Source organism: Macrotis lagotis, chromosome X (assembly GCF_037893015.1).
Source record: "Macrotis lagotis isolate mMagLag1 chromosome X, bilby.v1.9.chrom.fasta, whole genome shotgun sequence".
In the NCBI taxonomy this organism is placed as follows: Eukaryota; Metazoa; Chordata; class Mammalia; order Peramelemorphia; family Peramelidae; genus Macrotis; species Macrotis lagotis.
Genome location: NC_133666.1, coordinates 175,148,909 through 175,173,363, shown reverse-complemented (window position 1 = coordinate 175,173,363; position 24,455 = coordinate 175,148,909). Strand labels below are relative to the sequence as shown.

At 34.6% G+C, this 24,455-nt stretch overlaps 1 protein-coding gene across 3 annotated transcripts in view; it reads right to left on the bottom strand.

The window, feature by feature from the left end:
* The window catches only part of ERCC6L2 (ERCC excision repair 6 like 2), a 151,852-nt gene that overhangs the window by 72,428 nt on the left and 54,969 nt on the right, over nucleotides 1–24,455 (bottom strand). For all 3 annotated transcript variants that reach the window (XM_074202816.1, XM_074202818.1, XM_074202819.1), the window contains 2 exons: nucleotides 21,778–21,849; nucleotides 19,291–19,436 (listed from right to left, as the gene is read on the bottom strand). In XM_074202816.1, the coding sequence (XP_074058917.1) occupies nucleotides 19,291–19,436; nucleotides 21,778–21,849 (218 nt within the window). The remainder of the gene's footprint in view (nucleotides 1–19,290; nucleotides 19,437–21,777; nucleotides 21,850–24,455) is intronic.

The window sequence follows — 24,455 nt, the reverse complement described above, 5'->3', positions numbered from 1 at the left end:
AACAAGAAAAACATAGGCAGAAAAGGAACAGCAGAACAGGCTTATGGTTCTGGGAAGGCATGGGTTCAATATGGCCCTAGGAAAAAAAAATTACTAAAACTCATAGGGCCCAAGGGCAACTCTTTAAGACAATTTGTAAAATAGCTGATGATTCACATTAACAGAGGGAGTTTTCTCACCAAGAAGATTACAAATCTTTTCTCATAAAAATAGGGCGAATTTTTATTAATATACTCAAAAGATCAAAGATATGTACTTGAAACCAAGCAATTAATCAATAGTATTTATTAAGCACTTAAATTGTACTAAGGATTTGAAAGGCAAAACAAGATAAGAAAGGATAAAAATAAGCAAAAACACTCTTTGTCACAAGGATTTTACATTCTAACCAAAAGCTAGAATCATTTACAATGGAAAAAAAAAGCACTTTAAGATTTCCTAACAGCTGTAAAAAACATGAATGTTTCCTTATTATTTGACACAGTACCAGAAAGGGTACTAGGAATCTAAAGATATAAATATTAGTAAAGGGACATATTTATACCAAAATGAAGCCTGCAATGAAGCACTTACTTAGCCACAGAAAATTTGAAAAGAAACTGGGATAGTTCAATACTCAGTAAAATAACAGTATCAACTAAGTGGCATAGAGATAAGAGTGCTATCCCAGGAGTCAGGAGGACCTGAGTTCAAATCCCTCAGACACTTATTAGCTATGGGCAAGTCACTTCACCCTGGTTACCTCAGTTTCCTCATCTATAAAATTAGTTGAAGGAAATGACAAATCATTCCAGTGTCCTTACCAAGAAAACTCCAAAAGGAGTCACAAAGACTAGAATGAACCTAATCAACAAAACAATAAAATAATAGTATACAAAATAAATCCACATTTGACAAAGAGCAAAAGGTCTTATATATATGAAAATATTTATAGTAGAACTCAATTGAGTGACAATGCAATACAAGGGAAATAGGAACTGCTAACACTGTGGTTGGGAAATGACTGAACAAATTTTGATTTCTGAATGTAATTTTTGAGCCTTGGAAAACAACACTAGGAAGAATTAGTAGGAACAAAGTAGAGAGATGTGGAATAAAGTAAGAAAAACAAGACCAGCAAAAAGAAGCAATACAGTTCAGAATTCTTGAACAAAATTTTCAAGATTGAGAGACAGCATATAATCTAAAAAGGAATCAAAATGGTTTTTTTCCTAGTTCAAGACTGCTCTTTAAACCCATCAAGAGCTTGCTAAGGGTGTGGCTACAGCTCTGATTCCAGAATAGGACCTTGAATTCTGAGGGGAATGGCCCAGCTAAGAAGTAAATTTTTGGCTTTGTAATCTGATTCTAGATTTGGCCATCAGATGATGTTTGTCCTTCATTCTTTTTTTAAAATTAATTTTTATTAAAGATATTATTTGAGTTTTACAATTTTCCCCCCAGTCCTTACTTCCCTCCCCCCCCCCCACCATGGAAAGCAATCTATCAGTCTTTATTTTGTTTCCATGTTGTACCTTGATCCAAATTGGGTGTGATGAGAGAGAAATCATATCCTTAGAAGAGACAAGAAGTCTAAGAGGTAACAAGATAAGACAATAAGATATGTGTCTTTCTAAATTAAAGGGAATAGTCCTTGAACTTTATTCAAATTCCACAGCTCCTTATCTGGATACAGATGGCACTCTCCTTTGCAGACGGCCCAAAATTCCTCCGGTTTGTTGCACTGATGGAATGAGTGAGTCCTTCAAGGTTGATCATTACTCCCATGTTGCTGTTAGGGTATACAGTGTTTTTCTGGTTCTGTTCATCTCACTCAGCATCAGTTCATGCAAATCCCTCCAGGCTTCTCTGAAATCCCGTCCCTTCTGGTTTCTAATAGAACAATAGTGTTCCATGACATACGTATACCACAATTTGCTAAGCCATTCCCCAACTGAAGGACATTTACTTGATTTCCAATTCTTTGCCACCACAAACAGGGCTGCTATAAATATTTTTGTACGAGTAATGTTTTTACCCTTTTTCATCATCTCTTCAGGATATAGACCCAGTAGTGGTATTGCTGGGTAAAAGGGTATGCACATTTTTGTTGCCCTTTGGACGTAGTTCCAAATTTCTCTCCAGAAGGATTGGATGAGTTCACAGCTCCACCAACTGTGTAATAGTGTCCCAGATTTCCCACAACCCTTCCAACAATGATCATTATCCTTTCTGTCATATTGGCCAATCTGAGAAGTGAGAGGTGGTACCTCAGAGAAGCTTTAATTTTCATTTCTCTAATAATTAATGATTTAGAGCATTTTTTTTCATGTGGCTATGAATTGCTTTGATCTCCTCATCTGTAAATTGCCTTTGCATATCCTTCGACCATTTGTCAATTGGGGAATGGCTTTTTGTTTTAAAAATATGACTCAGTTCTCTGTACATTTTAGAAATGAGCCCTTTGTCAGAATCATTAGTTGTAAAGATTGTTTCCCAATTTACTACATTTCTTTTGACCTTGGTTACAGTGGTTTTATCTGTGCAAAAGCTTTTTAATTTAATGTAATCAAAATCCTCTAATTGGTTTTTGGTGATGTTCTCCTACTCTTCCTCAGTCATAAACTGCTCCCCTTTCCATAGATCTGACAGGTAAACTAGTCGTTGATCTTCTAATTTGCTTATAGTATTGTTTTTTATGTCTAAGTCCTGTAACCATTTGGATCTTATCTTGGTAAAGGGTGTTAGGTGTTGGTCTAATCTAAGTTTCTTCCACACTAACTTCCAATTATCCCAGCAGTTTTTATCAAAGAGGGAGTTTTTATCCCAATGGTTGTACTCTTTGGGTTTATCAAACAGCAGATTACTATGCTCCCGATTATATCATCTCCTGCTTTTACACCTAGTCTATTCCATTGGTCCAACACTCTATATCTTAGCCAATACCAAACAGTTTTGATGACTGATGCTTTATAATATAATTTTAGATCAGGTAGGGCTGACTACCTTCTTTTGCACTTTTTTTCCCTTAAGCTCCTGGAAATTCTTGACTTTTTATTTCTCCATATGAATTTACTTACAATTTTTTCTAACTCACTAAAGTAATTTTTTGGAATTTTGATTGGTAGGGCACTAAACAGATAGTTTAGTTTTGGTAGAACTGTCATTTTTATTATATTAGTTCTACCTATCCATGAGCAGTTGATATTTACCCAGTTATTTAAGTCTGCTTTAATTTGTGTGAGAAGTGTTTTAAAATTATTTTCAAAAAGATTCTGAGTCTGTCTTGGCAAATAGACTCCCAAGTATTTTATATTGTCTGAGGTTACTTTGAATGGGATTTCTCTTTCTAGCTCTTCCTGCTTCCTAGACATATATAGAAAAGTTGAGGATTTATGAGGGTTTATTTTATAACCTGCAGCTTTGCTAAAATTGCTAATTGTTTCCAGTAGTTTTTTGGATGATTTCTTGGAATTCTCTAGGTAGACCATCATGTCATCTGCAAAGAGTGAGAGTTTTGTCTCTTCCTTCCCAATTCTAATTCCTCCAATTTCTTTTTCTTCTCTAACTGCTGACACTAACATTTCTAATACAATATTGAATAGCAGTGGTGATAATGGGCACCCTTGTTTCACCCCTGGATCTTATTGGGAATGCCTCTAGCCTCTCCCCATTTAATATAATGCTTGTTGATGGTTTCAGATAGATACTGCTAATTATTTTAAGGAACAGTCCATTTATTCCTACACTCTCTACTGTTTTTAGTAGGAATGGATGCTGTATTTTGTCAAAATCTTTTTTCAGCATCTATTGATATGATCATATGGTTTCTGATAGGTTTGTTGTTGATATATTTGAGTATACTAACAGTTTTCCTAATATTGAAACAACCCTGCATTCCTGGAATAAATCCTACTTGATCATATTGTATTATCCTAGTGATAACTTGTTGTAATCATTTTCCTAAGATTTTATTTAAGATTTTTGCATCTATATTCATCAGGGAAATAGGTCTATAATTTTCTTCCTCTGTTTCAACTCTTCCTGGTTTATGTAACAGCACCATATTGGTTTCATAGAAAGAGTTAGGCAGTTTTTTCTTCACCTATTTTTTCCAAAGAGTTTATATAGAACTGGAACCAATTGTTCCTTAAATGTTTGGTAGAAATCACTTGTGTTGTCCTTCATTCTTAAGGAAGAACATGACATCAGGGAAGTGCCTTGCCCAAGGTCAAATAGCTAGTTAATATTTGAGGCTGAATTCGAACTCCTATTCTCCTGACTCCAAGACCAGTGCTCTATCCACAGTGCCATAGGGACCAGATTGTTTCTCTATTAAAAAACAAGTGATTAGGGTAAGAACTTCAGATAAAGAATGGTTCTACAGCTCTGTTGCTCAGAACAACTATTCTTCTAGTTAGATAATAGTGATTAGGGCCAGGAAATATCCATGGCAGAAGACCAAACCAGGGACAATACTACAGCTAAGTTAACCAAACTGAAGATCAAAACATGCAAGCAGACAAAGAAGACAACAATCAAACCATGCCCTTTAGACCTGCTCTAAGTTTGAAGTTCCTTGGCTTAAGTCAGAAGAACATACTTATAGGCCCCCCAGATAATAAGGACCAGGATCATATAAAGTTACAGCATTTCCTTTAAAAAAGACAGAGCCCAGTCTTAACACAAAGTCCCATTGCATGAAGGTAGATGGAAAGAAAGTATAAACTAAAAAAAAAAGTCTCTCTATGATATACAGGACAGACAAGACACAAACCCATAATGAGTCTTTCTACAAGCAAAATTTCACCAAAAGTACAACTTGGTCACAAAGTCAAGTAGAATTTTAAGAAGAATGAACCCAGACTTATTTTAAGAGTTTAAAAATGAAACTGCAAATGAAATCAGAATGCTAAAGAACTGGAAAAGAAACAAAAGTTCTATAGAATGTTTTGGAAGAACACTTTAACAGCTTAATAGCATAGATACCAAAATTTTATCCAAAAATTTGAGAATTAACAGAGAACAAATAGAAATTAATGAATCTATAAGGTAATCAGTCATTTTTATACAAATTTATTTTATACAAAAAATTCAAGATAAAAAAACAAAAGAAAAATGGAAACACAAAATATTTCATTTAAAAAATAACTGATCTGGAAACTGGAAATTATTAGATAAATTAAAAATAATTGGTATGGGGGGGTAGGTAGGTGGCATAGTGGATAGAGCACTGACCTTGGAGTCAGGAGTACATGAATTCAAATCCAGCCTCAGACACTTAATAATTACCTAGCTGTGTGGCCTTGGGCAAGCCACTTAACCCTATTGCCTTGCAAAAAAAAAAATTGGTACAGGACAGAGTCAAGATGTCGGAGTGACGGCAGCATTTCCCAGAAATTCCTTCCCCCCAAAACTGCAAAAGTCAAGAAATTATGACTCTAGCAAAATTTCAAGGGGCAGAATCCCCAGAAAGACTGAGTGATACATTTTTCCAGTCCAAGATAACTTAGAAGTTCAATGGTAAAGATGTTTCACCAGGACCTGGAGTTGAAAAAAAAGCACCAGCTGCAGCACCAGGACACCCCAGCCCAGCCCAGGGATCACCAGGAACAGCTTCAAGGGGTAGTGAGACAACTCTGCTACACCAAAATGAGTGTAGAATGAGGAGCACTGGTCACAGAACCTGCAGCGAGATTCAGGGAAACCAGCCTGCACCTCCAGAGCACAGACCACAGATGGTAAGGGGGTCAGGGGAGACTGCAGAAATCTCTCTGCTCTCCCTAGTGTAGGATGTTGCTGTTTGCCCACATTCAGATCCAGGTTGCAATTTGACCTTCCATACTAAGATAGCAGGGACCCTCCTCACAGCTCCAGGGCATAGGGGAGTGCCTGTGGTCATCTACATATGAAAGCATAGGCAAGAGAGTATAAGACCCTGGAGAAATAAAGGTTCCAGTGGGGTGTCCCAAAAAAGCCTCCAAAACCTTGTAAGTGCTATAAATTAGTCTTGGGATGAGGAAATGAGTAAACAACAGAAAAAGAAGAATCTGACCATAGAAAATTACTTTGGTCCCATACTCAGATGATGACAAAATCCAAAGCTCCAAGAGAAATAGAAAATAGACTCAGACTATGGATAACCTCAAAAAAGATTCTGAAAAGCAATTAAGGGAGGTGGAGAAAAAATTTGGAGGAGAAATGAGAACAATGTAGAAAAATCATGAAAACCAAATCAGCAGTTTGGTGAAAGAAATACAAAAAAATACTCTAGAAAATAATATGTTAAAAACCAGTTTAAATCAAATGGAAAAAGCAAAACAAAAAGGCAAATGAGGAAAAGAATGCCTTAAAAAGCAGAATTGGCCAGCTGAAAAAGGAGATAAAAAGTTCTCTGAAGATAATAACTCCTTTAAATGCAGAATGGAAGTAAAGGAAGCTGATGACTTTGCAAGAAATAGGGAAGAAAAAAAAAACTCTGCCAAAAAAGTCAAAAATTAGAAGAAAATGTGAAATAACTCTTTGGAAAAACAACCTACCTTGAAAAGAGATCCAGAAGAAATAATTTAAAAATTATTGGGCTACCTGAAAGTCATGACCAGGAAAAGAGCCTAGACTTCATTTTTCAAGGAATAATACAGCAAATTTTCCCTGAGATCCTAAGAAGCAGAGTGTAAAATACAAATTGAGAGAATTCACCCATCATCTCCTGAAAGAGATCCCAAAAGAAAAACTTCCAGAAAGGTTATAGTCAAATTCCAAAACTCCCAAGAAAAAAGAGAAAATACTAAAAACTGCCAGAAACTAACAATTCAACAACCATGGCTCCATAGTCAGGATTACACAGGATCTGGCAACATCTACATTAAGGGCTCATAGGGATTGGAATATGACATTCCAGAAGGCAAAAGATCTTGGTCTATAACCGAGAATCAACTACCCAGCAAAACTGAGCATCCTCTTTCAGGGGGAAAAGATGGACTTTCAATGAAACAGGGGACTTTCAAACTTTCCTATTGAAACAACCAGAGCTGAACAGAAAGTTTGATGTCCAAGTACAGGACTCTGGTGAACCAGAGGGGTGGACAAGGACTAACTATGAGGAACTTAATGATATTGAACTGTTTGTATTCCTGCTTGGGAAGATGATATTGATAATTCATATGAGCTCTCTCATTTATAAGGGCTGTTAGAAGGAGCATATATAGACAGGGCACAGGAAGAGCTGAATATAATGGTATAATATAGTAACAAGATGGAGTCAATGGGTGATAAAGGGAAGTATTGGGAGGAAGAGAAAGAAGAGGAAGAAGGAGCTAAGATATTTCACTTAAGAGTCAAAAAAAAGCATTTTCAATGGAGTGGAATAGAGGAAGGTGAGGGGGAATGAGTGAGCCTTCATTCTCATCAGAAATGGCTCAGAGAGGAAATAACATACTCACTTAATAAGATATAGAAATCTATCATACACTAGAGAAAAATGAGAAGAGAGGGATGGGATAAGGAGGAATGGGGGGGGGAAGGAGGGAATAGGTCACAGAAGACTGGGAAGATTGTGGGAGAGGGTACTCAGATACAACACACTTTTGGACAGGGACAGGATGAAAGGAGAGAGAGAACAGAATAAATGAGAGTGGGGAGAAATAGAGTGAATACAGCTAGTAATAGCAACTGTGGGAAAAATATTGAAAAATATTGAAGCAACTTCTCTGGTGGACATATGATAAAGAAGGCAACTCATTCCAGGAGACATTGGAATCTGAACACAGATTGAAGTACATTTTTTTCTCTCTCTATTCTTTAGGCTTCTCATCCTTTTTTTTGGGAGGGGGAGTTTATGTTTACTCTTATAACAAAGTTATTGAAATAATATGAAATAAATAAACCCAAAAAAGTGAAAAAAAATCATTGATGCCTGGAAGCCATAACCATCTAATGGCCAATATATCATATTTCAAGAATCAGAAATGAAATCTATCCAAGTCAATTAGAACTAGAGGAGAAAAATGAAATTAGGAAAAACAAAATTACATTAATCATCTTCAGAGAAAAAATAAAATAACTTCCAAATGAATAATGTGGAGTAAAGGACAATCACAACAAAACTACAGAGCTTCCAAATCAAAGGAATATATATATATATGTATATATATATATATATATATATGTATAATACAGAGTCTTTAAGAAAAATCTCTGTTGAACAAAGACCAAAGACTATTACCTTCAATTTAAAAAACAAAAAAAAACCCGTTATCTTATTATGTAATCTTGCTCTCTCTTATACTTTATTTTTCTTCCTTAAGAATATAATTTTTCAGGGTGGCTAGGTGGTGTAGTAGATAGAGCCCTGGCCCTGGATGCAGGAATACCTGAGCTCAAATCCAGCCTCAGACACTTACCTAGCTGTGTGACCTTGGGCAAGCCACTTAACCCCATTTGCCTTGCAAAAACTAAAAAAAAAAAAAATATGATTTCTCTCTCATCACATTCAACTGAGATCAATGTATACCATGGAAACACCTATTCCCCCCTTCCCTCCCCCCCATTCTCCCTTATCCCATCCCTCTCTTCTCATTTTTCTCTAGGGTAAGATAGATTTCTATATCCTATTAAGTGTGTATGTTATTTCCTCTCTGAGCCATTTCTGATAGAGGGGAAAATATTGTAGGGGTGGGGGAGGGAAGCAAAAATGGTGGGGGAGGAATTATAACTCAAAATAAATAAAATCTTTTTAAAAAGAAAAAAAGAAAAATCTCTGATGATTACTGGATGGAAATAAAAAAGATAATTCTCAGGACTGCACTGAACACCTACAAAAATTGAGTATGTATTAGGGCTTAAAAATTTCACAATTCAAGTTAGAAAATCAGAAATATTAAATATATTTTAATAATCACAATAAAATTATATTCAATAAAGTTCTTTCATGAATAATTAAAATGAACAGAAACTAAATAATTTAACCCTAAAGAACAGATGCCAAAGAAAAAAATCATAGAAACAAAAATAATTTGAAAAATAAATGTTTGCATACCCAAATCTGGGAGATGCAACTTAAGTACTTAAGTAGTCCTATAGGGAAAATGTATACCTCTAAATATTTTCATCATCAAAAAAAAAAGAAAAGAATAGATCAAAAAACTTCACATTCAGTAGAAAACAAACACATTAAGAAATCTCATTTAAACATCAAAATAGAATTTCTAGGGGCAGCTAGGTGATGCAGTGGATAGAGCGCTGGCCTTGGTGTCAGGAGTACCTGAGTTCAAATCCAGCTTCAGACACTTAATAATTACCTAGCTGGGTGGCCTTGGGCAAGCCACTTAACCTCATTTGCCTTGCAAAATCCAAAAAAAATAGAATTTCTGAAAATCCAAAAAGAAAATGGCAAACTTGAAAAACAATAAAATCAAAACACTCACTGAATTAATAAATGAAAGTACCTGATCTGTCTTTCCTTTCTCAATATACAACTTAGGGCCTCTACCTGGGAACATATACCCCATGCAGGGGCTAGGTCTGTGACCTGGTATTGGGTGGAGTGTTACAAAGCTGACAATTCACATCTGTCCCAATAGTAATACGAGTGTAGTTGAACTTTTTAGAGATCCAAGACCTCCTCTTAATATGATGTACAGACTCTCCTTGAGTGTCTCAGTCCCTGGGTCACAGTCCCAAGAAGAGGAGGAGCAGTAGCACAAGAGACCTTGTTGCCATGGAACAAGTACCCTCCTCTAAGTTCCAGAGTAGAGACCAGGAGAGGAGTAAAAAACTTCTCCACCTTAGATAAATTGAAAAAGTACCTGTGAAAACACAAAAGCTGGGGGCAATGGGCTCCATACTGGGAAACAGAGCCCTATTTTAACAAAGTTAAAAGCAAGTCACAGGCTGGGAAAAAGAACAAACAAAAGAGGTAAAAAATCCGACCACAGAAAATTAATATGATGTTAGGGGAACATCAAAACACATACTCAGAAGAAGATAAAGCTCCTACATCCAAGATCTCTAAGAAAAATATGAATTGGCCTCATACCACGGAAGAGTTCAAAAAGGATTTTGAAAATCAAGTAAGAGCGGCAGAGGAAAAAAATGGAAAGAAAACTGTGATGTGGGAAAATCATGAAAAAAAAGTCAGCAGCTTGGTGAAAGAAGCACAAAAAAATACTGAAGAAAATAATACCTTAATGGAATATAATAATGGAATATAATACCGAAGAAAATAATGCCTTAATGGCAAATGGAAAAGAAAGTACAAAAGCTCAATGAAGAAAATAAAGCCTTACATTATAGAACTGAGCAAAGGGAAGCTGGTGACTTCATAAGAAGTCAAGAAACAATAAACGAAACCATAAACAAAACATAAAAGAAAAGTAAAAATGAAAAGTTAGAAGACATTGTGAAATGTCTCATTAGAAAGACAAATGACCTGGAGAAAAGATCCAGGAGAAATAATCTCAAAATTATTGGATTAAGTGATAGCTATGATCAAACAAAGAACCTAGACATCATCTTCCAAGAAATTATTAAGAGAAATTGCCCTGATATTTTAGAACCAGAGGGTAAAATAGAAATTACCTATCATATTTCATATTACTTATTATCACCTATCACCTCCTGAAAAAGATCACCAAATGAAAACTTCAAGGAACATTGTGGTCAAATTTCAGAGCTCCCAGGTCAAGGAGAAAATATTGTAGGCTGCCAGAAAGAAAAAATTTTAATATTGTGAAATCACAGTCAGGATTACACAGGTTTTAGCAGCTTCAACATTAAAGGATCATAGGGTTTGGAATAAGGTATTACAAAAGGCAAAAGAACTTAGATTACAACCAAGAATCACCTACTGAGAAAAACTGAGTGTACGCTTTCAGGGGAAAAGATAAATATTCAATGAAAGAGGAGACTTTCAAACTTTACTAATGAAAAAACCAGAGCTGAATAGAAAATATGTTCTCCAAAAATGTGACTCAAGTAAAGCATAAAAAGATAAGGAAAGGGAATTCATCAGGGACTATTCCTGCAAGGATAAATGATACTGATAACTCATGAACTTTCTCATTTATTAGGGCTTTTAGAAGTATATAAAGACAGAAATCAGGTGGGAGTTAAATATGAAGGGAGAATATATTAAAAAGTTGGAGCTAAGGGATTAGAGAAGAATTGTACTGGGAGAAAAGGAAAGGGGCAGGTAGAATGGGGTAAACTATTTCACATAAAAGAAGCAATAAAAAATTTTTTGCAGTAAAGTGGAAGAGGAGGGAGGTGGAGGGAGTGAGTCTTCGTCTTATCAGAATTGGCTCATTGAGGGAATAACATACACCCTCAATTGGGTATAGAAATCTATTTTATCCTTTAGGAAAGTAGAAGGGCAAGAGGCATAGGAGAAAGGGGAGAGGTGCTAAAAGGGAGGGCAGATTGTGAAAGGGGGTAGTAGGAAGCAAAACACTTTTGAGGAGGGATAGGATGAAAGGAGAGGGAGAATAAAATAAATAAGGGTGAGGAGGAATAGTATGGAGGGGGATATAGGTAGTAATTGGAGAAAAAATATTAAAGCAAGTTTCCTCTGATAAAGATCTCATTTCTCAAACATAGAGAACTGAGTCATATTTAGAAAAAATAATTCATTCTCAAATTGTTTAATAATCAAAAGAAAGGAACAGTTTTCAGATGAGGTTATCAATGTACTGGTCATATTTTAAAAAAAAATGTTCTAACTTCTACTGATAAGAGAAATGCAAATTTAACCAATTCTAAGGTACTACTTTATACCTACTAGATTGGTTAATAGGTCAGAAAAGGAAAATGATAAATGTTGAAGGGAACATAAGGAAAATGAGACATTAATGCAATATTGGAAGAGTTACGAAATGATTTAGAAATTATGTAGAACAATTTGTAACAATGCCAAAGGGTTATATGCATACTTTGATTTAGCAATGCTACTTTTAGATCTGTATTCCCAAATGGAGAATGGCCAAACAAGCTATGGTATGTGATTGTGATGGGATGTTATTTTACTTTAAGAGCTGATGAGAAGGATGCTCTCAGTAAAACCTGGAAAGAATTACATGAGCAATTGCAATGTAAAATGTACTGTCTAGAAAGTAAAAGCAGTAATGTAGGATGATCATCTATGAATGATTTAGCTTTTCTCAGCAGATCTGTGACACTACAGTTCTGAAGGATCTCAGAGCAACAGCTGATGGTGTCTGAATACAGATTGAAACATACCTTTTATTTTAATTTAAGGAATAAAAAACAGAAACATTAGGTAATCATCAACTATGTTCATCTTAGTTCGCAGAAGAAGAAAACTTCAAAAAGACTTTTGAAGCAAAATGCCATCTACATTCAGAGAAAAAAACTATGGAGTCTGAATGTAGACCAAATTAAACTATTCTCACTTTTTAAAACTTGTTTTATGGGTTTCCCCCCTTTTCCCCTTTAGTTCTGATTCTTCTTTCACAATTTCACTAATATGGAAATAAGTTAAATATGATTGTATATGTATAACTTATATCAGATTACTCCCTGTCAGGAAGAGAGAGGGAAGGAAGGGAGCTAGCAAACTGTGGAACTCAGAAGCTTACAAAAAGATGAATGATGAAAACTGTCTCTAATGTAATTGAAAAAATAAAACAACATTCAAAAAATCACAGAAGACAAAGTGGCCTATATCACAAAGAGATTTAAAAAAAAAACACAAAAGGAAATGGCAGTCCTATGTGTACAAAAATTTTTAAAGCAGTTCTTTATGCAGTGGAAACTAAAGAATGATACTCATCATCTGGAAAATGGATGAACATTATGGCATAGGATTAGATTCATATCCCAAGATATGATAAAAGTATGGTTTCAGAGAAACTTGGGATGAATTTCTAAGAAATGATACAAAATGAAGTAAGCAGAACCAGAAGAAGTTATACAATGTCAACCTGAAAAGATAAATACCTAATGACCAAACAAAATTCCAAAGTTGTTCTATATTCAGACACCAAGATGAACTCAAAAAGATGATGCATATTTTGGATTAAGGGAATTTTTTTTCACTTAACTATTTATATGTTACAAAGATTTTCTTTCCTTTTTTTTTTAAATGAGAAAAGAAAATCAATGTTTGCTAATTGAAAAAAAAGGAAAAATGTTTTAAATAAGAATTAAAGTTGAACAAAGCAAAATAAGGAAGACCAGGAAAACAATTTGTACAAAACCTACTGTAAAGTATGGAAAATAAAGTTAAAAGCTTACACAACCATGACTAAGTCAACAATCATTACTTCAAAGGACTAAAAATAAAGCATGTTTTCCATCTCTCATGAGGAAATTAGAAAACTATAGGTATAGATTGAAGCATACATTGTCATATATGATTAAAATGTGGTTGTGTTTTTTCTAGCTATTAATCTTAGTTACATGGGAGGGTTGATATGGGTAAGGATTGCAAAAGACAATAATAAAAAATTAAGATAAGTGGGATTGGGAATGTGGTGGGATTCTTAATCAAACAAGGTGTAGATAGAGGATATAATAAGATAATTTCAACTGCTTGAAATGATTTTAAAATAATTATTTTTTACAAACAAAATCTTTGTTTTGTTTTTTAAGAGAATTATGTAATTTATCTGTGTAAAATAATCCTGGTTAGGAACATCCTTTAACAAAGCAGAAAGGCACCTTCTCTGCAGCTTTTTTTTTCTTAGAAATGCCTAGGAATCAGGCTGAGGAGCTTGCCCATTAATACAACAGCAGCTAGCATTTTAAAAAGGGTATTAAAGTTTATAAAGTGTTTTGCAAATATCTCACTGTATCCTGAAAACAACCCTGTGTTGTTATTATTTTCCTCATTTTACAGATGAGGAACTTTGATAAAGGTTAAGAGGTTTGCCCAGAGTCACAGAGCTATTTTATGTTTCAAGAGGGAGGAGTTGAAATCAGGTCATTCTGGTTCGCAGATTAGCTTTCTATTAAGTCATATTGCCTCTCTGAAGGCCTAGGGCAAAAAAATATAATTGTCAACTGGGGGAAAAAAATTTTTGCATCAAACACCTCTAATAAAAGTCTGATACTCAATATCCATGAGAATCTAACACAAAATATTTGCAATAAAACCAAGAATCATTTCCCAAGAGATAAGTGATAAAAGGATATAACAAAAAAGTTTTCAAATAAATTGCTATCAATTAAAGATTAGTTCATATCACTAATGTGAGAAATGAAATTAAGAAAAAAATCTAATAAACTCAGAAAATTGGCAAATATTACAAAAGGTGTAATAATGAGGGAGCTACAGAAAGTTAGACATTTCTCAGACAGCACTTCCTTCTTCCCCCCCAGTCCCCACTCCCCTATGCTGCCTGTATTTTGAACTTCTTTGACTACTCTGTCTGGATTTATTCTGGATTTCTTTTGAGTGTTCCAACATCTTCTCCAACCCCTTCCCTCCAACTGCTACCTTCCCTATTATTTTTCAGACTTTTTTTGTGTGTTGTCTCTCCTCATGTTTCCTCTGTAGGGACAGTATCTTTTTTTTCATATGCACATGTTGGACATTTAGCATAGGCCTACCACATAATAGGTAATTAATAAACGTTTACTGATTATCCTTTTAATTGCACACTACTTTTTTAGATGACTGTAAATTTCTTGACTCTTGACTCAGCTGGTCATGCAGTGAATAGAACACTGGAACTATCTGAGCTCAAATATGGCTTGAGATACTTAAGGGCTGTGTAATCCTAGAAAAATAATTAAACCTCTGTTTGCTTCAATTTCCCCATCTGTAAAATGAGCTTAATAATAGCATCTATTCCTCAAGGTTGGTGTGATGAGAAAATGGTTATTTTTTTAAAACTTAACAAAGTCTATTATACGTGCCATATTAAAGTTTATTATTCTCACCCATTCCTGTCTGTAGAAGAACAACACTGAATAATCAAAAAAGTCCCTAAACAGTTCATATCACTTGACCTAGATATTTGGGCATATACCCAAAGGAATTAGAAGATAGAAAGAAAAGTATGACATATGGAAAAATATTCACAGTAACTCTTTTTGTGGCAGGGAAGGAAGGTGAACTAAAGAGAAGAAGTTCAGAGAGTGTAGAATGACTAAACAAATTGTGGTTTATGAATGGGATAAAATATTACTACATATAAGAAACAACGAATTTTAAAAATTATGAGGAAAATGGCAAGATACAAATTGTTGAAGAACTAAGAAAGTAAAAACCAGGAGAAAAATATACCATACTACAATCACATCAAAAAGCTGAAATGAAAAAATCAGAAAAGCATATAGAGACAAACTCCTTTCCTGTGAAGGAAAGTTGGGACATTGGGACAGAATGCTTGTCTATTCTGTTAGTTCTTGTTTTGCTTAGCCATTTTTTCTTATTGCAAGGGAGGGTGCCATTAGAGCAGGTAGACATAGATACTGGAAGATCAATAAAAGGCATCATTAAAATTTAAAAAATAAAAGAGATTAAATAGTAACAAAGCATTTAATCATTTAAACAAAATCTACAACTCTATTATACCTTCTCCATCACCTAATTCAATTATCTACTCTAGAAATCAGTAATGGGACCCAGAACCTACCTATAGCATACCAACATAACTTATCAGCCACCATCAAACTCAAGTGTCTATATTCTCTGTCTCTTAATTCTTCAAAGATCCAAAAGCAGGTAACACCTCTCAACTGGCTCAGGATCCAGAATAAGCAATACTCTTCCTCTGATACCACATTAACTCGTAGTGATTAAACATACTCTCACACAATGACTCAATGCTTTCAGAAAGATCACTTGAATTAACATATTGCCTACCAGTCTTGAAGCATGACTTAATCACAGACTCACTTCACAAAGTGATTTCACTGTCAAGAACTTATTAGTTCTAAAGCTTTCTCAAAGCTCCATTGCCATAGTTACTTCTTCCACCACTGGTCTATGTACCACTTGGGGCACTTTTTTTGGGCAGAGTAATTCATGAATGTCAACATAGAAGATGATACTTAGATTAAGAATTTGAATTTACTTAGATTAAGAACTTGAATTCATGGGAGCATGGTGGTAACTTTGACAGAAATTAGGAATTTCAGAAAAAGGAAAATAAAATCACCAAGATGTAATCTTATGTCCTAACCTTTTGCAGAAGGAAACCACATGAAATTTTGTTCTTAGAATTCCATGTCTGGAAAAAAAAAATATTGTCTCTTCAGACAAACCTTTTATATTTCTTTTTTGCCAGATGAGAACTTCCACAGTTCAATGAATAGAAAGATGCTCTGAGAATCAGGAAGATGCAAATTCTACTCTGGTCTCAGACTCTTAAGAACTGCGTGAACTTGGGCAATAGCCTCTGCCTGTCTCAGTTTCCTCATCAGTAAAATAATAGCACTAGCCTTCCAGAGTTCTTGTAAAAGTCAAATGAGATAATATTTGAAAGGGTTTAGCATAGTGCCTTTCACTTAAAAGGCACTCAATATGTGCTGATTCTCTTCCCCAAAAAGGCATGTTTCCCTTTTTCCTAAACTGCCAGGAATCTGAGAGCTAGGCTAAATATTCGCCTTCGGAAATCAATGTTCTCATGGCAATATGATAACTGTTCTGCTGCATTTAACACAACTATGTCATGTTTATACTTTAAAATTCATGTTGCATATATATATTTTAATTATATGAATTGATTTAAATTTACTGCAAATTTTTTTGGCAAAAGGCATTTTAACTTGAATTTAATTTGACCACCACCCCTCCCACCCTGACACTTTCATTTAGAGTATAGTAAGCTTGATAGTAGAAAATGTTTCATTTACTGTATTTATATCCTCAGTGCCTAAGCTTAGTGACTAGCACAGAATAAGGACATAATAAATACTTGCTGACTAACTGATTGCTGGAGTCCTAACTCAGGGTGAAGAAGGAAGAAGCTAGAGAAGGAGGAAGAGTAACTGAAAAAAATATGCAAAGTATAAGTTTAAAAAACATGACATAATATACAACCTGATTGCAAACTTTTTTTTTTAAATCAGAACCTGTTTCTCTTGGCCAAAAGGCTTTCCAAAATTTACAGAGAATACGGGGAAGGCCACCCAGTGATTCCAATGTTATGGGCAACTTCCAAAGAAAAACTCTCTCTCCTGTGTAAAGTCTGAAAGAGTTCCCCTGGGATACTGCAATGTAGCAAGTTGTCTTGATATATTGGAGTCAAGAAAACCCAGACTTCTTTTTCTTTAAAAAAAAAAAGGAATTTTAATTCATTTGAACCTCATTATATTCTTTTTAAAAAATATATAAATATATTATTTTCCAATTATATACAATAGTAGTTTCTACCTATCATTTTTGCAAGGGTTTGAATTTTACAATTTTTCCCCCACTCTCCTATCCCCCCCCAAAGACAATCTGATAATCATTACATTGTTTCCATGCTATGCACTGATCAAAATTGAATGTGTTGAGTGGAAAAAAAAAATATCCTTGAGGAAGAAAAAAATATTAGAGACAGCAAAATTCTGTAGTACATAAGACAACTTTTTTTTTAAATTAAAGGTAATAATCTTTGGCCTTTGTTTAAACTCCACAGTTCTTTCTCTGGATACAGATGGTATTCTCTGTCGCAGATATCCTAAAATTGTCCCTGATGATTGAACTGATGAAGTGAGCAAGTCCACTAAGACTGATCATCACCCCATGCTGCTTTAGGGTATATAAAGTTCTTCTGGTTCTGCTCATTTTATTCAACATCAGTTCATGCAAGTTTTTCCAAGCTTCTCTGAAAGCCTATTCCTCTTGGTTTCTAATAGAACAATAGTGTTCCATGATGTACACATATCAATTTATTCAGCCAATCCCCAATTAATGAATATCCCCTTGGTTTCCAATTCTTTGCCACCACAAACATAGCTTTGTACAAATGATGTTTTTACCCTTTTTTCATGATCTCTTCAGGGTAAAGACCTAGTAGTGGTACTGTTGAATCAAAGGGTATGCACATTTTTATTGCCCTTTGGACACAATTCCAAATTGCTTTCCAAAAAGGTTGGATCAGTTTACAGCTCCACCAACAAAGCATTAATTGGCATCCCAATTTCCCACATCCTTTCCCACATTGATCACTGTCCTTTCTGATCATATTGGCCAGTCTGAGAGGTGTGAGGTGGTCCCTGAGAGATGCTTTAATTTGCATTTCTCTAATCAGTAATGATTTAGAACAATTTTTCATATGACTATGGACAGCTTTGATTTCCTCATCAGCAAATTACTTTTGCATAACCTTTGACCATTTGTCAATTGGGGAATGGCTTGTTTTTTTATAAATTTGACTCAATTCTCTATATATTTTAGAAATAATTCCTTTGTCAGAAATACTAGTTGTAGAATTGTTTGCCAATTTACTACATTTCTTTTGATCTTGGTTAAAGTGGTTTTATTTGTGCAAAAGCTTTTTAATTTAATGCAATCAAAATCATCCAGTTTCTTTTTTATGATGTTCTCTATCTCTTTCTTGGTCATAAACTGCTTCCCTTTCCATAGATCTGACAGGTAAACTCATTCCTTGTTCTCCTAATGTGCTTATCATATTGTTTTTTAATCTCAAAATCCTGCACCCATTTTGATCTTATCTTGGTATAGGGTGTGAGATGTTGGTAAGACCTAGACTTCTGACAGAGAGTGGCTCTATGACCTAGAGCAAGACAGAGCAGAGTAACAATAAAATACTGAGAATAAAATGACTGAGGATGAAAATACATAACACTTCAGAGGAAACTAAGAAAAGAATGAATATCAGATCAAATATACTACTAGGATACATTGAATACAGACTAAGATATCTTTGCATTGCCTTTTTAAACAATTGGCAAAAATAAAAAAATAAATGAAAGCTGCATATTAAAGCAAGTAAGGCTTATTTCCTTTAGAATTTACAACAATATATAGTAGAAATAATACTGGACTTGTAACCAAAAAAATCTGAATTCAAGTCTCAGTTCTGATACTGAACAGTTTGCATAACAGTGAGCAAATTCCTTAGTTTCCACATCTGCAAATCTAACACATAAATACTTCCACTATGAAACAAATAAGATTATTTTAAGGAAAGGACTTTGTAAATCTTAAAGTACCATCAATAAAACTATGTTAAAAGATTTTTTTATGTTACAGTTAATTTTCTATGTATTTAGATTCACAAAAAAAAGAAATCATGTTGCTGGTAATCCAGTGACAGCTGATTTGGAAAATTTTCCCTGCAAATATATAAAATGATAATGTAAAAAACTAAGTTGTAAAATTAGTTTTCTTACATTGTGGAGACAAGACAAATGTTAACATCTTGCGCACTATTGAATTCTTTCACTATCTTAATTCTTTCCTCTGACTTGGTACTTCCATCAAGTCTTCGGTAATCTAGCCCAGTAGCCATGCAATATTGCTCCAGAACATCTAGCAACTGGTAAAAAAAAAAGACAGAAAATATTAATACCTGTAATAATAAATATCAAATCATTATACAGAAAATGTTACTCATTGTAACCTACAAATTAACCTACCCATAATTATATATTCTATCTTCTTGTACTAAGATATGGCTCCTTTCTGATTACACATTTTTCTTAGGCATCTTTTCCACGATTGGTTTCACTTTTGCTCATAAAACTTTACTCACAGATCATGGTTAGAGGTTGGAATACTCCTTGCTCCTAATTTCCACTTTCAAAGATGCCCTTACCAAGGTCTACCACAATCTGTAAACTCTCTTCCCTTGAGGTTCAATCAATCTATGTATCATCCAATATTGATGTCCATTAACCTCCAAGTCACTCTCTTTCATTCTTTAATAATTTTTTAATAATTTTAAAATAATTTTAATAATAATAATAATAATAATAATTTTTAATAATTCTTTAATAATTTAAGTGCCACTACTAAGAAATTTATATACTAATATTTCCTCAAACTCCCTGACCTTCCAGTTTCCCAACTATCATGCCATCCTCTCTCTATTCCACCAGTTATGCACAAATTGTTATACTCTTGAACTTGCCATCAACCACAAATAAACCATTTCCATGTTGATGAATTATGAAATGCCCTTTTCAGATCATTCTGTTGTCATTCCACCTGTGCCTCCGTCCTGCAACAACAAAACCTGTTCATTTTAAGTGTGACCTCTATTCTCTTTGTAGTCTTTGACAGTGATGATCATCCTCTTCTCCTTTCTAGGTTTTAGTGGAACTTTCTGCAGTTTCCCTCCTACCTATTTAATTCCTCTTTCTCAAGTGTTCTTAACTTGATCTTTCTCCAGTCACATCTACTAACCCTGAATATTCCACAAGGCTCTGTCCTGGCTCCCTCTTCTCTTTTTCTTCTATACTTTTTCACCTTGGGATATCAATACATCTCATTGATTCAATTATTGTCTGCTGAAGATTCTCAAATCTACTTGTTCAGGACTAACCCGTCTTCTGATCTTACATCTACAAATATCTATTGAAATTCTTAAACTGGATATCCTACAGATAAGTTAACCTCTCAGCATGTCCAGAACTGAACTCATTATGTTTTCTCCCCAAAGCCTCCTTGCATTTTAATCTTTGCTGTTACTGTGAAGGGTACCACTAGTCTTCCAGTCATCTAAACTCACAATCGAAGTTATTTTCAACTTCTCACTCCCACATCCCCTATATCTAATTCTTTATAACCTGACCACTTCATATCTTCCCAGTCATCTTACATCTTACTCACTCCTAAATTCTCTATGAACCAATAACACTCCTCATTGTTTCTGTGTCTGGAATTCTCTACCTCCTTATCTATTCCTCCTGACTTCCTTCAAGTCTCAATTAAAATCTCACCTTATTTCAAATAGTCTTCCTTGTTCCCTCTTAATTCTAGGGTTTTTCTATGAGATTACCTCCAACTTTTCTAAAACATATCTTGTTTGTAATATAATTGTTTGCAAATTGTCTTCCCCATTAGATTGTGAGCCCGATTGAAGGAAGCATTGTGTTTTTTGTCTTTCTTTGTATTAGAACTTAGCACAATGCTTGGCCCATAGTAGATATCTAATAAGTGGGAGATGATCGACTTTTATTTCTTTCAATTTCCTTCTATCATTTTCAAATGTTATTTTGTAGATTTTTAAAATACAAAGAAATGAATATTCCATTTAAAAAATATTCCATTAAAACATTCCATTAAATATTCCATTTAATAATTAACCATGTTATTTACTTAAATAATCCTAATTATGTTTGCTATACTATAGAATGCTACTCTAGACTTTGACCATTTAGTCAACTGATTACTTATTAAGTACAAACTATGAGAAAAGCACTGTCAGGGACATTCATAATAAATACTTTTTTAAAAAAGATTCTTTATAGGGAAAAAACTGTATAGATATGCACGTATCTGTATATAAATCCAATCTGAGTTTAAATTTTGATGATACCCTTGTATACTGAAGATTCAAAACTCTTTTTAAAAAACTATCCTGCTACCTAAATACCATTTTAAATGATATATAAAAAAGAAAATATGGTTAACAGCTGCTTCTATAGCCTTTTTTTTAGTTTTTTTTACAAGGCAATGGAGTTAAGTGACTTGCCCAAGGCCACACAGCTAGGTAATTATTAAGTGTCTGAGACTGGATTTGAACTCAGATAATCCTGACTCCAGGGCTGGTGCTCTATCCACTGTGCCACCTAGCCGTCCCCTGCTATTGCCTTTTTAAGGATACAGGAATTACTGCTGAGATTAGTCATGAATACAAATTATAAGACACTTACCTTGGTAGAAAAAGAGAAGAGAAGGACTTTGTCTTTGTTTTTTTTGCAATGATTTAAAAGTTGCTGAAGGACCTGGAAGTGAATCACATGGTAGTTAACTAGTTAACTAGTGCCCACTTAAGGAATATGTAAAGTTATGTATCATGTTATAATGTGTAAGAAATTATTTTCACATTCATAATCTCAGCCTTGTTTCATTATTTTTTCCTTTCTGTCAAACACAAAATTAAAAGTTTATTACCAAACTGTATAATAATTATGTTGGCAACAAATATTCAAAATTTCTAAAAACTTGTAATTTGGTTCATTTTTTAAAGTAAATAATATTTTAATAAGCTGTACAGAATCAAAGTAATTTCCAAAATATTTATTTTTATGACTATATTAGTATAAGCCCTCAACTAAAATACAAAGTAGTGTTCTTATGTATTTTAAGAAATTTATAGTATACCTTAAACTTCTTCATATTTAATGAAATTTTCTCATCACATGCATGGGCATGTCTTGAGACAAGTCTTTTTAAAAATAATTAGAAAGATATAGTCTTTCTTATTTATTCTCCTGTTTATTTATGACTCTAGCTCCTTAAACCTGACCTGATACTAACCTCCTAACAACAGTCATCTGCACATTCACACACACACACACACACACACACACACAAATACTTCTAGCAAGAAAGAAAATAATCTAGGACAATATGTAAAATAGTGATAACTAGTTAGACAGAGGGTAACAGGAAGATAATTGATCATATAGCATTTGGAAAACTGTGAAATTCTTTAAATAAATGAGCTTCTCCTTGAAACGTCCTATTTTTTAAACATCAATAATTTCCTAATGATATTATATGAGGATATGTGACTGAAAGTTACAGAATATCATAGTTTCAAAAGAAATGAAGTTGTGAGTCATCAAAAAGACAATACAGCAAACCCTGAGAAGGCTGTCAAGAATCATGGAAGTGAAGTAAAGAAAAGTATAATCAAAAATGGAGAGAAAGGTTTATAAACCTTGGTTATAAATAGTGAAGTGACTAAAATGTCCATTTCTCTTTGATACAAAAAAGTCCACAAATGGGAATAAAGCCAATGGAAATAAAATGGAAAATTATACATACACCAAAATATTGACAGCAGCACTTTCTATAGGAGTATGGAACTAGGAATATCACCCATCTATTAGGGAATGGCCAAGCAAAATTTGGTACATGAATGTAAAGGAGTAGTACTGTGCTATAAGAAATCAAAAATACCTAGAAAGTTGAGAACATGTGTAAACTAATGCAAAGCAAGCAGTATGAGAAAAAAAATTTAAGTCAAAACTGAATGCAGACTTCCAGGCAAGATGGCAAAGAGAAGTCAGGCACAGTCTCTTTTTTTTCCTTTAAGAAAGATTTTATTTATTTTGAATTTTACAATTTTTTCCCTAATTGCTTCCCTCTCCCCACCTCCCACAGAAGGCAATCTGTTAGTCTTTACATTGTTTCCATGATATACATTGATTGATCTAAGTTGAATGTGATGAGAGAAAAATCATATCCTCAAGGAAGAAACAAAGTATAAGAGATAGCAAAATTACATAATAAGATCACAAGTTTTTTTGTTTGTTTTTTTAAATTAAGAGCAATAATCTTTGGTCATTGTTCAAACTCCACAATTCTTTCTCTGGATACAGATAGTATTCTCCATCAAAGACAGCCCAAAATTGTCCCTAACTGTTGCACTGATGGAATGAGCAAGTCCATCAAGGTTGACCATCACCCGCATGTTGCTGTTAGGGTGTATAATGTTCTTCTGGTTCTGCTCATCTCACTCATCATCAGTTCATGCAAATCCTTCCAGGCTTCCCTGAATTCCCATCCCTCCTGGTTTCTAATAGAACAATAATGTTCCATGACATACATATACCACAATTTGTTAAGCCATTCCCCATTTGAAGGATATTCACTTAATTTCCAATTCGTTGCTACCACAAATAGGGCTGCCATGAATATTTTTGTATAAGTGATGTTTTTACCCTTTTTCATAGCACAGTCTCTTAACAGATTTTGTATCCGCAGAACCCACAAAAGAGCAAAGGGGAACATCTCCCAGTAAGGTCTGTCATGGGGAGGAGGGACATGCCCAAGGCAAAGAGCAGAGACCCTGCACAGGGGTGGCAGGGTGAGGCTGGGAACTAACATGAGCACCCAGGAGGAAGCCTTTTCCATGTGCATGGTATGGTGGGCAGATGGGAGAGCTCCAGTGCAGTTACCCAGACATCCATCTGATCAACTGGGCTAGTCTGGAAGACATGGACTGTGAGCCCTCTGTTTCCAGCAGAGGAGCCCCTTGCTTCCAGTTGAACCAACCCCCCAGCACCCTTGTTCCTATTGGGGGGGGGAGCCTGACTTTCTCCAAAGAAACACAGAAAAAACCCCAAATGTTGGCACCATGCCCCAAGGCCTTGGTTTGAATGGCAGAACTTCCCCAGTGCTCATTTCCCAGACAGAGCCTTTGGCTTTTCTAGCCTGATTTTCTTATATGCAGATTGTGCTATTCAGCCCAGGCCTAAGGAATGGATCACTGAAACCTCCAACACAGACAATCCAGAGAAAGTTTCTGGCATTTTTACTGATGGCCTACTGAATAACCCCCTGGAGTTCCTAACCTAGGGAGCAAGGCCTCTAGAAATCT